The sequence below is a fragment of the Staurois parvus genome, unplaced genomic scaffold (genome assembly GCF_062004578.1).
Source record: "Staurois parvus isolate SC_StPar_1 unplaced genomic scaffold, SC_StPar_1.0 ptg003699l, whole genome shotgun sequence".
Taxonomy (NCBI): Eukaryota; Metazoa; Chordata; class Amphibia; order Anura; family Ranidae; genus Staurois; species Staurois parvus.
Window position 1 is genome coordinate 1,391 of NW_028321495.1, and position 11,110 is coordinate 12,500.

General features: G+C 47.7%; 1 protein-coding gene across 1 annotated transcript in view; it reads right to left on the bottom strand.

The window, feature by feature from the left end:
- Positions 1–363: 363 nt before the first annotated feature.
- Positions 364–11,110, bottom strand: part of LOC149427510 (E3 SUMO-protein ligase PIAS1-like) — a gene marked incomplete at its 3' end in the record, with an annotated part of 45,666 nt that continues 34,919 nt past the window's right edge. Inside the window, exons 9-11 of the mRNA XM_089667954.1 lie at positions 6,626–6,806; positions 2,670–2,812; positions 364–401 (exon numbers count right to left, since the gene is read on the bottom strand). Of these exons, the coding sequence (XP_089524080.1) occupies positions 364–401; positions 2,670–2,812; positions 6,626–6,806 (362 nt within the window). The remainder of the gene's footprint in view (positions 402–2,669; positions 2,813–6,625; positions 6,807–11,110) is intronic.

Sequence of the window (11,110 nt, forward strand, 5' to 3'; positions counted from 1 at the left end):
AGCCATACATTCTGTAGGCGCAGGACCCTTTTTTGGGGTCCGCACTAGAATCGGATTGCATGGGTGCTCACACCCATGAGATCCGATTCTGCGAATGAATTTCGGAGTGTCATTAATTTAAAACACCCCCCCCCGCATCGGTTCCTGTGAACGGGGTGCAACTATGATGCGGTGCTGAAATCGTATAGAAACCGCTGCAAATTTTGCATCGCTCAAGTGTGAACCCAGGATCAAGCTATACATCGCTCAAGTGTGAAGGCAGCCTAAACATTCTCCTGTTTGTCTCAAAAAATTGCCATTTTTGATAACCACTTTTAGTGCCACGTAAAACAGGAACTATAAAGCAAGCACAATTATACTCACTTGGTTGTCTCCAGACATAAACTGAAAGAAATCCAACCCTGGTAAGGAGAGGGGAGAGAAAAAAAGCACAAAAAAAAAAAATTATAGGTGATTCACATTGTAGATTTATCCAGATTTAAAGTAGTATAACTTCACTCTTAAAAGTCTTTATTAAATCCCCCAGGGGGTGTAGCAGGAGAGGAGTACTGCCATTGCAAGGGGCTGTAGCGGGAGAGGAGTACTGCCATTGCAAGGGGGTGTAGCGGGAGAGGAGTACTGCCACTGCAAGGGGGTGCAGCGGGAGAGGAGTACTGCCACTGCAAGGGGGTGCAGCGGGAGAGGAGTACTGCCACTGCAAGGGGGTGCAGCGGGAGAGGAGTACTGCCACTGCAAGGGGGTGCAGCGGGAGAGGAGTACTGCCATTGCAAGGGGGTGCAGCGGGAGAGGAGTACTGCCATTGCAAGGGGGTGCAGCGGGAGAGGAGTACTGCCACTGCAAGGGGGTGCAGCGGGAGAGGAGTACTTCCATTGCAAGGGGGTGCAGCGGGAGAGGAGTACTGCCATTGCAAGGGGGTGCAGCGGGAGAGGAGTACTGCCATTGCAAGGGGGTGCAGCGGGAGAGGAGTACTGCCATTGCAAGGGGGTGCAGCGGGAGAGGAGAGGAGTACTGCCATTGCAAGGGGGTGCGGCGGGAGAGGAGTACTGCCATTGCAAGGGGGTGCAGCGAGAGAGAAGTATTGCCATTGCAGAGGGGTATAGCAGGAGAGGAGTACTGCCATTGCAGGGGAAGGGACAGCACCATTAACACGACAAGCTAAAGGTCGGTCAGCACTGCACGTTTACTAGCAGTCACAGATTTATCACACAGATCCCACAGTTACGGCTGAATATGTGATCAGCCAGCGATGTGGAGCCGTGTGATAGATCTGCCGGTACAATAGTTTTACCAGCAGCCCCAGATCTACCTCACAGCTCAGTCAACACTATTCTTCATAAATTCAACAGGAAATCAGTCGGCGCTGGGGAAGTTGTGCCAAAAGGTTCATGTTTAATGTTCGTTCTGTAAAGTGAACCTGCATTCACTATATCAGTCTCCTTGGGACGAAACGTGTAGGGGCGGAGCCAGGTGCTATGTTGGAGCAGAGCTGCCAAAAGCGATAGGTAGCAAACCAGCCAAAAGGCCCATGGAGGTTTTAAGCTTTATGTGTGCCATGTATTACACAGCCTCCACCCGCTTGTATAACCAGTTGACGTGCCTCTGTTCTGCTGAGTCTTTGTACGTTTTCATACAATAACGATACTTTTAATTACAGTATCACACTATTTAGAGCCATTTTTTCCTGTAAAATACTATCATCCATCTGGAGGTTTGAAGCCGCTGAGAGTGAGGGCAATGGAGGATTACTCCCTGAGAGTGTGCAAGCAGATCATACCCTATCCCAGTGTTTCTCAACCTTTTTTCAGTCTAGGCACCCTTTAAAAATTATGGACGGTCCTGAGGCGCCCTTCAAAATTATGGACGGTCCTGAGACGCCCTTCAAAATTATGGACGGTCCTGAGGCGCCCTTCAAAATTATGGACGGTCCTGAGGCGCCCTTCGAAAATTATGGACGGTCCCGAGGCGCAATTTGAAAATTATGGACGGTCCCGAGGCGCAATTTGAAAATTATGGACGGTCCCGAGGCGCCCTTTAAAATTATGGACGGTCCCGAGGCACCCTTTAAAATTATGGACGGTCCCGAGGCACCCTTTAAAATTATGGACGGTCCCGAGGCACCCTTTAAAATTATGGACGGTCCCGAGGCACCCTTTAAAATTATGGACGGTCCCGAGGCACCCTTTAAAATTATGGACGGTCCCGAGGCACCCTTTAAAATTATGGACGGTCCCGAGGCACCCTTTAAAATTATGGACGGTCCCGAGGCGCCCTTTAAAATTATGGACGGTCCCGAGGCGCCCTTTAAAATTATGGACGGTCCCGAGGCACCCTTTAAAATTATGGACGGTCCCCGAGGCACCCTTTAAAATTATGGACGGTCCTGAGGCGCCCTTAAAAATTATGGACGGTCCTGAGGCGCCCTTAAAAATTATGGACGGTCCTGAGGCGCCCTTAAAAATTATGGACGGTCCCGAGGCACCCATTCGTTTATAAGGGACCCAAGGAGGGCAGTGTGGAAGGCAGGTGACAGGATACAATATCCATCACTCCCAAAAAAAAAGAAAAAAAAGGAATTGGTGTGGATATGGGGGGGAGTGGGGGGCGAATAACCCATTACTTTGCCCAGGATGTACTTTTAATTAAAGGGGAAGATGGTGTGCAACTCCTACCTAGCTGGTCATACGGCATAGGTGTCATATGGAAGGGATGCCTGTAGTCCTGGATCAGAGGGGTGTTCATATATGTTGAATCCACAGCTGGCAAACTTGGAGTTCGAGATATAGGGGAAGCCTGGTGTGGCAGAGTCAGCATACTAGAAGAAGAAGAAAGAAAAATGTTATCAATATCTTCTGTGTAAGCTGCATGATGTTCTGCGGTTTATATTGTCTGCAATGTTTTGCCTTTATACCAGATTTTACCAGCAGATGGCAATGCAGGTGAAAGGTGAACCTAAGTCACTACAAACACCACTTAAAGCGGAACTCCACCCAAAAGGGGAAGATCGGCTTTAAGCCTTTGTCCACCGCTCCCCATTAAGGATTGGCACTTTTGGGGGGTGGTGGGGAGCAAGGGGTACCCAAATCTGACAGGTACCCGCTACCACTTCCGCTGCGATCGCCTAGGCCAGGGGTAGGCAACCTTCGGCTCTCTAGCTGTTGTGGAACTACATTTCCCACGAGGCATTGCAACATTACAAAACTGACAGTTACAGCTATGACTTGAAGAGGCATGATGGAACTTGTAGTCCTGCAACAGCTGGAGAGCCGCAGGTTGCCTACCCCTGGACTAGGCGATTGGAAGCGGACGTTGTCCTCCCTCCAAGTAGTCTTATGGCACACGTGACAGGTCCCAGAAGACTACAGGATACTCATCCAAGAGTCACCCTCCCGACAGCCCAACCTCTGATGCGGAGGTGTCTCAGCCTCGTTTTCTACCAGGAAACTCATTTCGCCTTACGCCCAGGGCTTAGTCATAGGAGGCAACTAAGGCCCAGGGTGAGGAGAAACGTATCAGATGTGTGGCCTAGGAGGAGCCAAGGTTGAGGCCACCCTTTACTCCTATCATATATCAGGCTGTCAGGAGGGCGACATCTCCACCCTACAAGCCTGGCACCTTGACACAACCTATCGAGCCATCTCAGACACGCCTGATGGGATACAGAGGCACCATCAGCCTTCAAAAACTAACTGGAGAGGTTTTCTTGGACAAGATCTTCCGTTCATCTCATAGATACCACCAGTTATATCCAAAAATAGATGGGATGGGGTTTTTTTTGTGTTTTTTTTAAATTGCACCTTTGTAAGAAGGCAATCGTACACAATCACTAAAGTGGACAGGGGAGACAACACATTTGAAATGCAACATTATACAATCATTCCATTCATGTAACAGATATACAAAAGGCAAAAAGAGGGTTTTTTTAATGTACGGGACCTGCGGAGTTTGCCTTGCAGGACCGCGGAAGCCATCGGCAGTGCCAAGGACAGATCTAACGCCAATACTGCTGTTTTGCTTCTTAAAGTTGAGTTCCACCCAAAAGGGGAAGTTCTGCTTTAAAGACTGGTCCCCCGCTCTCCATTAAGGATTGGCACCTTTGGGGAGCAGGCGGAGGAGGGGTACCCAAATTTGACAGCTACCCACTCGCATTCTGATCGGAAACGGAACGTGATCTCCATCCCTCCATGTAGTTTTCAGGGACACGTGACAAGTCCCAGAAGACTACAGGACCATTCACAAAGCACAGCGCTTCTCGCGCATGCGCAATGGGCACCCGGCTGCGAAGCCGCAAACTGTCACAGCCGGGTGCCTACACTGAAGATGCCAGCACCTGGAACACGAGATGGCTGGTGCAATGGGCTGCGGGGAGGACACTGCGGGATCGTGGGACAGGCAAGTAGCTTTTTTTTTTTTTTCTTTTTTAAAAGTCAGCAGCTACCGTTTTTGTAGCTGCTTTTATTTTTTGACAGGGTGAGTGGTACTCGGCTTTAGGATTTCCAGCTGCCTCAGGAGCATTCACGGAGACTTTGAGCAGTAGCTCCACTCCACATGAGCAAGACCTTTCCAGCTATAGGCTCCAGGAACATAAACGGCTGAAGACCACCTATGCACATTTATTAGCACCTGCTCTACCACCAATGTGCAACCTTGACAGCGGTACTAAAATTAACAAAAACTGAAAGGATTCCAAAATGAAGAAACTTAGAGCACCGACAAGCTACCCCCGGTGATCCACAGCTCTGATGGGTGCCGGCAGCTAGGAGAGCAGTTGTATAGAAGCCTCAAAGGATGCTGCACTCCTAGCAGTTGGAGGTAACGGCCTCGGTTCCCCTCTGGACCCGCTCAGAGTCGTGTTTTACCCCATCCCGGGATGAAATCAATTACATCGCAAGGGCGGAGCAAAATACATCAGGGGCGTGGCCAGAGAGGGGCAAAGGCTGCTTAACCGTTACCTTACATCCGACTGACAGGAAATTTGACAGGCACCCGCTCCCACTTTGATCGGAAGCAGAAGTTGTCCTCCCTCCCTCTTCTGGAAAACGTGACAGGTCCCAGAAGACTACGGGGCTACTCACAAAGCGCAGCGCTTCTCGCGCATGCGCAGTGGGCACGAAAGCTGTCACAGCCGGGTGCCCACACTGAAGATACCGGCACCAGGGAAAGAATACGACCGGTGAAACCAGCCGTAGTGAGGACACTACTGGACCAAGGGACAGGTAAGTGTCTGTATTTTAAAAGTCAGCAGCTACAGTTTTTGTAGTTGCTGACTTTTATTTTTTAGGTGGAACTCCGCTTTAAGACTAGAGACAGACAGACAACGCACTTTAAACATCAAATGTCCCACCTGTTCATGGGGGTTCCAGCATATGCACCCAGCACGCCTGATTCCCTCTCCCAGGGCGGGGGATCATCTCCCCATACCCGCTGTTATAATTTGATGCCAGGGCGGTTGTGCGGGGCCCACCCACACAGCCCCGTCATTCAGTTTCCTGTGAATGGATAGACTGCAAGTGCTGAAATCCATTGCAGCTGACGGCTTGCAGTTCTCAATGAACTAGGAGGGCGCTGGTGAGTGCTCTGGCACTTCATTGATTTTTACCTGCTCTCAGGTATCGCCTGCCCGTATGATGTGCAGGCAGGCCGCTATCCTGAAAAAGCAAAAGCATTTTTTATTTGTTTTACTTAGCCAGGTCCACATTCAGGCCTCACGCACACAGAGGACAATGAAAAAAAAAAAAACAAAAAAAAAACAAAAAAAAAAACACAAACCTCTCCTAGGAGCTTTCCTCTGGGCAGAGGTGTTTTTCCAGAAAAAATTCCCGATGCTTGCAAAAGCATTAGGCTCCACGAACACGGGGCGTTATAATAACCCTGGTCACGTTAGCTGTGTAAAGAGTTTTTCAGCAGTTTTGTATTAGCGGTTAGCAGCATTTTTCATGTTAGCGTTTTTTAGAGGTTTTGTTTTTACCAAAATAAAAAAAAATGTGGTTTTAAAAAAAAAAAACCGTTTAAAAATGCTGGTTTTCCACGTTTTTCAGCGTTAGAGCGTTTTTACAGCTAAAGAACTGCTCTAGAAACCCACTAGTCCTGGGTTTTTTTCCAGCCAAAAAAACGTTGATTCCCATCTATGTGTGTATGGACACATAGGAGAACATGCCGGGGGGTTACTGGCTGTAGAAAAAAAAACCATCAAAAGCCAAAAACAGCCGCTGTAAAAACATCCCGTGTGCATGAGGACTGAGACACTTTTACAAGCATTTAGAGGTGTCAAGGGTTTGAGAGTGAATTAATTTTAATGCCCAGAATAAATGATAAATGGGCATTAACATGTTTAGAAGAAGAGTTTTCTGCCAAAACTCTGCTGTTCCTGGACGCACTGACGGGGGGGGGGGGGGGGTTCTGCCCACTAGAAGCCTGTGTGCGCAGCTAGGAGCAGCTGCAAAAACGTCCATCCATCCTGCGGGGATCGTCAGCTTGCTTTACAACTTACCATTTTTTCGCGGAGCGGGTCTGGTGTGGTTGGTGTCACCCGGTGTGGGCCCCACCCGCAGCTGCCGCTGGACGCCTCTGCTTGCAGGGACAAAAAAAGTACCTTTAGGCCAGCTTGCATTCACTTTTGTACACTTACCTCTTGTTGCTGAGCGGTGAAGCAGGGGTTATTGATGGACAACTCCTTTTAACACAGGGCTCCTCCTCCTCCTCATCTGAAGAGCTGTCCACTGTCAGATCAATCACCTCCACTCTCTTATTTTTGTTGGATGGTTGATGTGAGGACACCTGATGCTCCACTGTACTGCTGATGCACCCATCTGAAATACACGCACACGGGTAAACCGTTACTACCAACAGGCAAAGAAAAACTGATGTCTACTGAGATGCAGCAGCTGCACATACGCAGTGCGGGTACATGGTCCCGAATGCAGACGAATGCAGAACCAATGGCAAATGGTGAGCAATGGCTTTGTAACTTTGTAAAGCGCAGAGCAAACTGTTGGCGCTATATAAATCCTGTATAATAATAATCTTTGAAGTCATTCACTAGCAAAATGCACTTGCAACCCAAGCACCCGAGCAACATGCACATATGGTCACGTGGCTTGTATAGCCTCCCAGAGCTGAAGACGCTTTTAGCAAATGGTTACTGCAGTTCCTGCAGGCATGGGGGGGCTCCTCATCTCAGGCTGCTGGATTGCTTATGGAGTATTTTCACCATAGTCATGGACTACAGATGTGGGGTCAACTATGGACTCAAGAACTGAAGTCCTCTGTATGTAGGAGAGCTTCACAACCCAGGAAAACAGTACATGCTGGAACTTTTAGGCCATGTTCACGTTGTAGTACACCAGTGCTAGATATCATATGTACTCTCCAGCGCCTCAGGATATGCACAGCCAAAAGGGAAGCCAAGGGTACCAGGACAGCGACAACCAAAGGAAATGTTCCAGGGGTGCAGCCCTCCTCAGACGGGGAGATCAGACACTGGATAGAGAGAAAACAGGTGGTGTACACACCTAGTGCATTATCCAAGGTTTATTGTAGGAGTGAAATAATAAAAACATACTCACAGACGAAGCATGTATCTAAAAAGCATAGAAAAATGACAATGGCCACAACGGCGGGCAAGGTGTTCTCACTGTGAGTGCAGTCAAATGGCTGACGCGTTTCGGGGACGAATCCCTTTCCTCAGAGCTGATGACCAAGCTCTGATGCTGATGTATGGAAAGTAAGAGCCTTGCTGTTGATGCCTCAACAGCGAGGCTCTTTCTGTCCATGCACCATACATCAACGCGTCAGCCATTTGTCCATACGCCATACATCAACGCGTCAGCCATTTGTCCATACGCCATACATCAACGCGTCAGCCATTTGTCCATACGCCATACATCAACGCGTCAGCCATTTGTCCATACGCCATACATCAACGCGTCAGCCATTTGTCCATACGCCATACATCAACGCGTCAACCATTTGTCCATACGCCATACATCAACGCGTCAGCCATTTGTCCATACGCCATACATCAACGCGTCAGCCATTTGTCCATACGCCATACATCAACGCGTCAGCCATTTGTCCATACGCCATACATCAACGCGTCAGCCATTTGTCCATACGCCATACATCAACGCGTCAGCCATTTGACCGCACTGACAGTGAGAACACCTTGCCCGCCGTTGTGGCCATTGTCATTTTTCTATGCTTTTTAGATACATGCTTCGTCTGTGAGTATGTTTTTATTATTTCATTCCTACAATAAACCTTGGATAATGCACTAGGTGTGTACACCAGTGCTAGGGCTGCGTTTACCTGCACAGATGTCCCGGGCATTCCCATGCAAACAGTCCCAATGTCGTCTTTTGAAATGCAGCGGCTGCATGTACACAGCTACTGCTCCCAATCTGACGGCTGTGTGGGTGCACGGTCCCAAAGGCAGACAGTGTGTGTTTGGGGCCGTGCACCAGAACCGATGACAAGTTGTCTAGTCTTGTATGGTCTGCTGTGGTGTCGGGACGAGGAAGCAATATTCTACCCAAGTGCAGTCTGGGGTCGGTTCCGTTACAGTTGTACAATGGCCTATGGCAACCTAGTCAAAAGTGACATACTAGCAACAAGGACTACTCTCAGAACCAAGTACTGTCCGTATATGGCCCCCCCCCCAAGGTTGAGCCAATGAGTCAACTGATCCAGAAAGCTGGTGATAGAGAGCTGCAGTCTAAGAAGAAGTCTAAGCAAGAAACTCTACAACATAATGTGATGGATGTCTTCAATGCCCATCACCCGAAAAAACCAAAGCATGCTGCCAGTGGCTATATAGAGATGTCCTGCTGCTTATTTTGCCAGCGTCCAATCACCTACAGATAGCAGCATCTACTTCTCCAGACCAGAGATCGGCACGATTTAAAAAAGTAACGAGAGCTGCTTATACACTCATGTAGGTGAAGCTGCTGTGGAAAGCAGGAGGGGTGACGTTTCAACTAGGGACAGGCTGCTCTCAGATCGAACGTGAAGCTGGCCAGGGAAAAGAAAGGCCAATGGGAATGAAGAGGCCAATGGGAATGAAGAGGCCAATGGGAATGAAGAGGCCAATGGGAATGAAAAGGCCAATGGGAATGAAAAGGGAAATGGACGCAGGGGCTGCGAGGAGAGGACACTCCGTCAGATTTTGCTCTTGTTTACAACAGGGTCAGCATATGTACAGCTCATGAGTACTGTGCAATGAACTTCTTGAATGTCTTCTAGAACACCCGTTGATAGGTATAGAGCAATGTACTTATAACGAGGTAATCCAGAATAAAATTTTTCTGGATTAACTGGTCGTAGGCATGTTACTCAGAAGGGGAAACAACAAGCAGAAGGTAGGTTGCGTTCACTTCAGTACTGGCTGTACCTCCACTCTAAAAACGACCATAAATTGGGCTTTAGCTTGGGAGGCAGCTACAGTTTGCAAAAAAAAAAAAAAAAAAAAGGAGGGCATTTTAAACCGCATGCCGCCCAGACACTGTACACAGGGCGGCACTCACAGGCAAAACCACGTTTTAAGAAGTGTGTTTTGTAAACAATTAGGGGGCGCGCGCGAGGCACGCCGCCACCCTATTTGTCCCGCGGATCACCACCACAGATGTCAGTCGCCGGGTCACAGTCGCTCCTTAGCGGCTATGTCCCGGCGATCGGCGGCAAACAGTGACAGACAGCACAGCTGCAGTAGCTGTGCTGTCTGTCACTTCCTTCTCAGCTCGAGGATGAGCTGATCGAGAAAGAACAGTTTTTCTTTCTCGATCAGCCTTGTCCCGCCCAGTACACCCCCGCCCCCTAGTAAAACACTCCCCCTCACTCCTATAACCCTTCCCTGCAAAATAAAGTTAACCCCTTCCTCCCCAGTGCCATTAGTACAGTGTCAGTGTTTTTTTTTTTGCACTGATCACTGTATTAGTGTTTTTGGGGATGTCAGTGACCCCAAGTCAGTACCCCCCAGAGTCAGAATGTCCGCCACAGTCCCGCCATAAGTCGCTGGTTGCTGCCATAAGTCCCTGATCGCCGCCATAATTTTCTGATCGCCGCCATTATTAGTATAAAAAAACACCTAAAAATTCCAGTATCTTTCCCGCCATTTGTAAACGCTATAACTTTCACATAAACCAATTAATTTACACATATTGGGTTTTTGTAGCAAAGACATGTCGCAGAATGCATTTTGGCAGAAATTTATGACTAAATTTGCTTTTTACATTTTTTTTACTGGACATGTTTTATAGCAAAAAATCAAAAATATTGTTTTTTTTCCCTCAAAATTGTCAGCCTTTTTTTTTATAGCGCAAAAAATAAAAACCGCACGGGCGATCAAATACCACCGAAAGAAAGCTCAATTTGTGGGGAAAAAAAGGATGTAAATTTCATTTATGTACCGTATTGCATGACCGCGCAATTGTCCGTTAAACTAGCGCAGCGCTGTATAGCAGAAAAATGGCATAAGTTGCAGTATTTATACCATAGTTTGTAGACACTATAACTTCACACAAAGCAATCAATATACACTCATTGGGATTATTTTTATCAAAAACATGGAGCAGAATACATTTTGGCCTAAATTTATAACTAACTTTGAGTTTACTATATATTTTTTATAGCCGAAAGTAAAAAATATTGTTTTTCTTCAAAATTTTTGGCCTTTTTTTGTTTATAGCGTGAAAAATAAAAAGCGCACAGGTGATCAAATACCACCGAAAGAAAGCTCTATTTGTGTGAAAAAAAGGACGTAAATTTCGTTTGGGTGCAGCATTGCATGACCGCGCAATTATTAGTTGAATTAGTGCAGCGCCGAGTAGCAAAAAGAGGCGTGGTCATTAAGGGGGGTAAATCCTCTGGAGGTCGAGGGGTTAAATAGCACAGAACTAAATAAAACAAAGAGCTGCATGAAAATTCTTTAAAAGGATTGCGGAGTAACGACTTAACTGCTATCCCAATGCCATTTTAAAATATCACAGTGGATACACGGTTAGTTATTTGTACCAGTGTGGTCTAACCACTTGCCTTCCTGAGGATTTCCCCCCTTTCCTGTCCAGGCCATTTTTTGCGCAACTGCGCTGCGTTACTTTAACTGACAACTGCGCGGTCA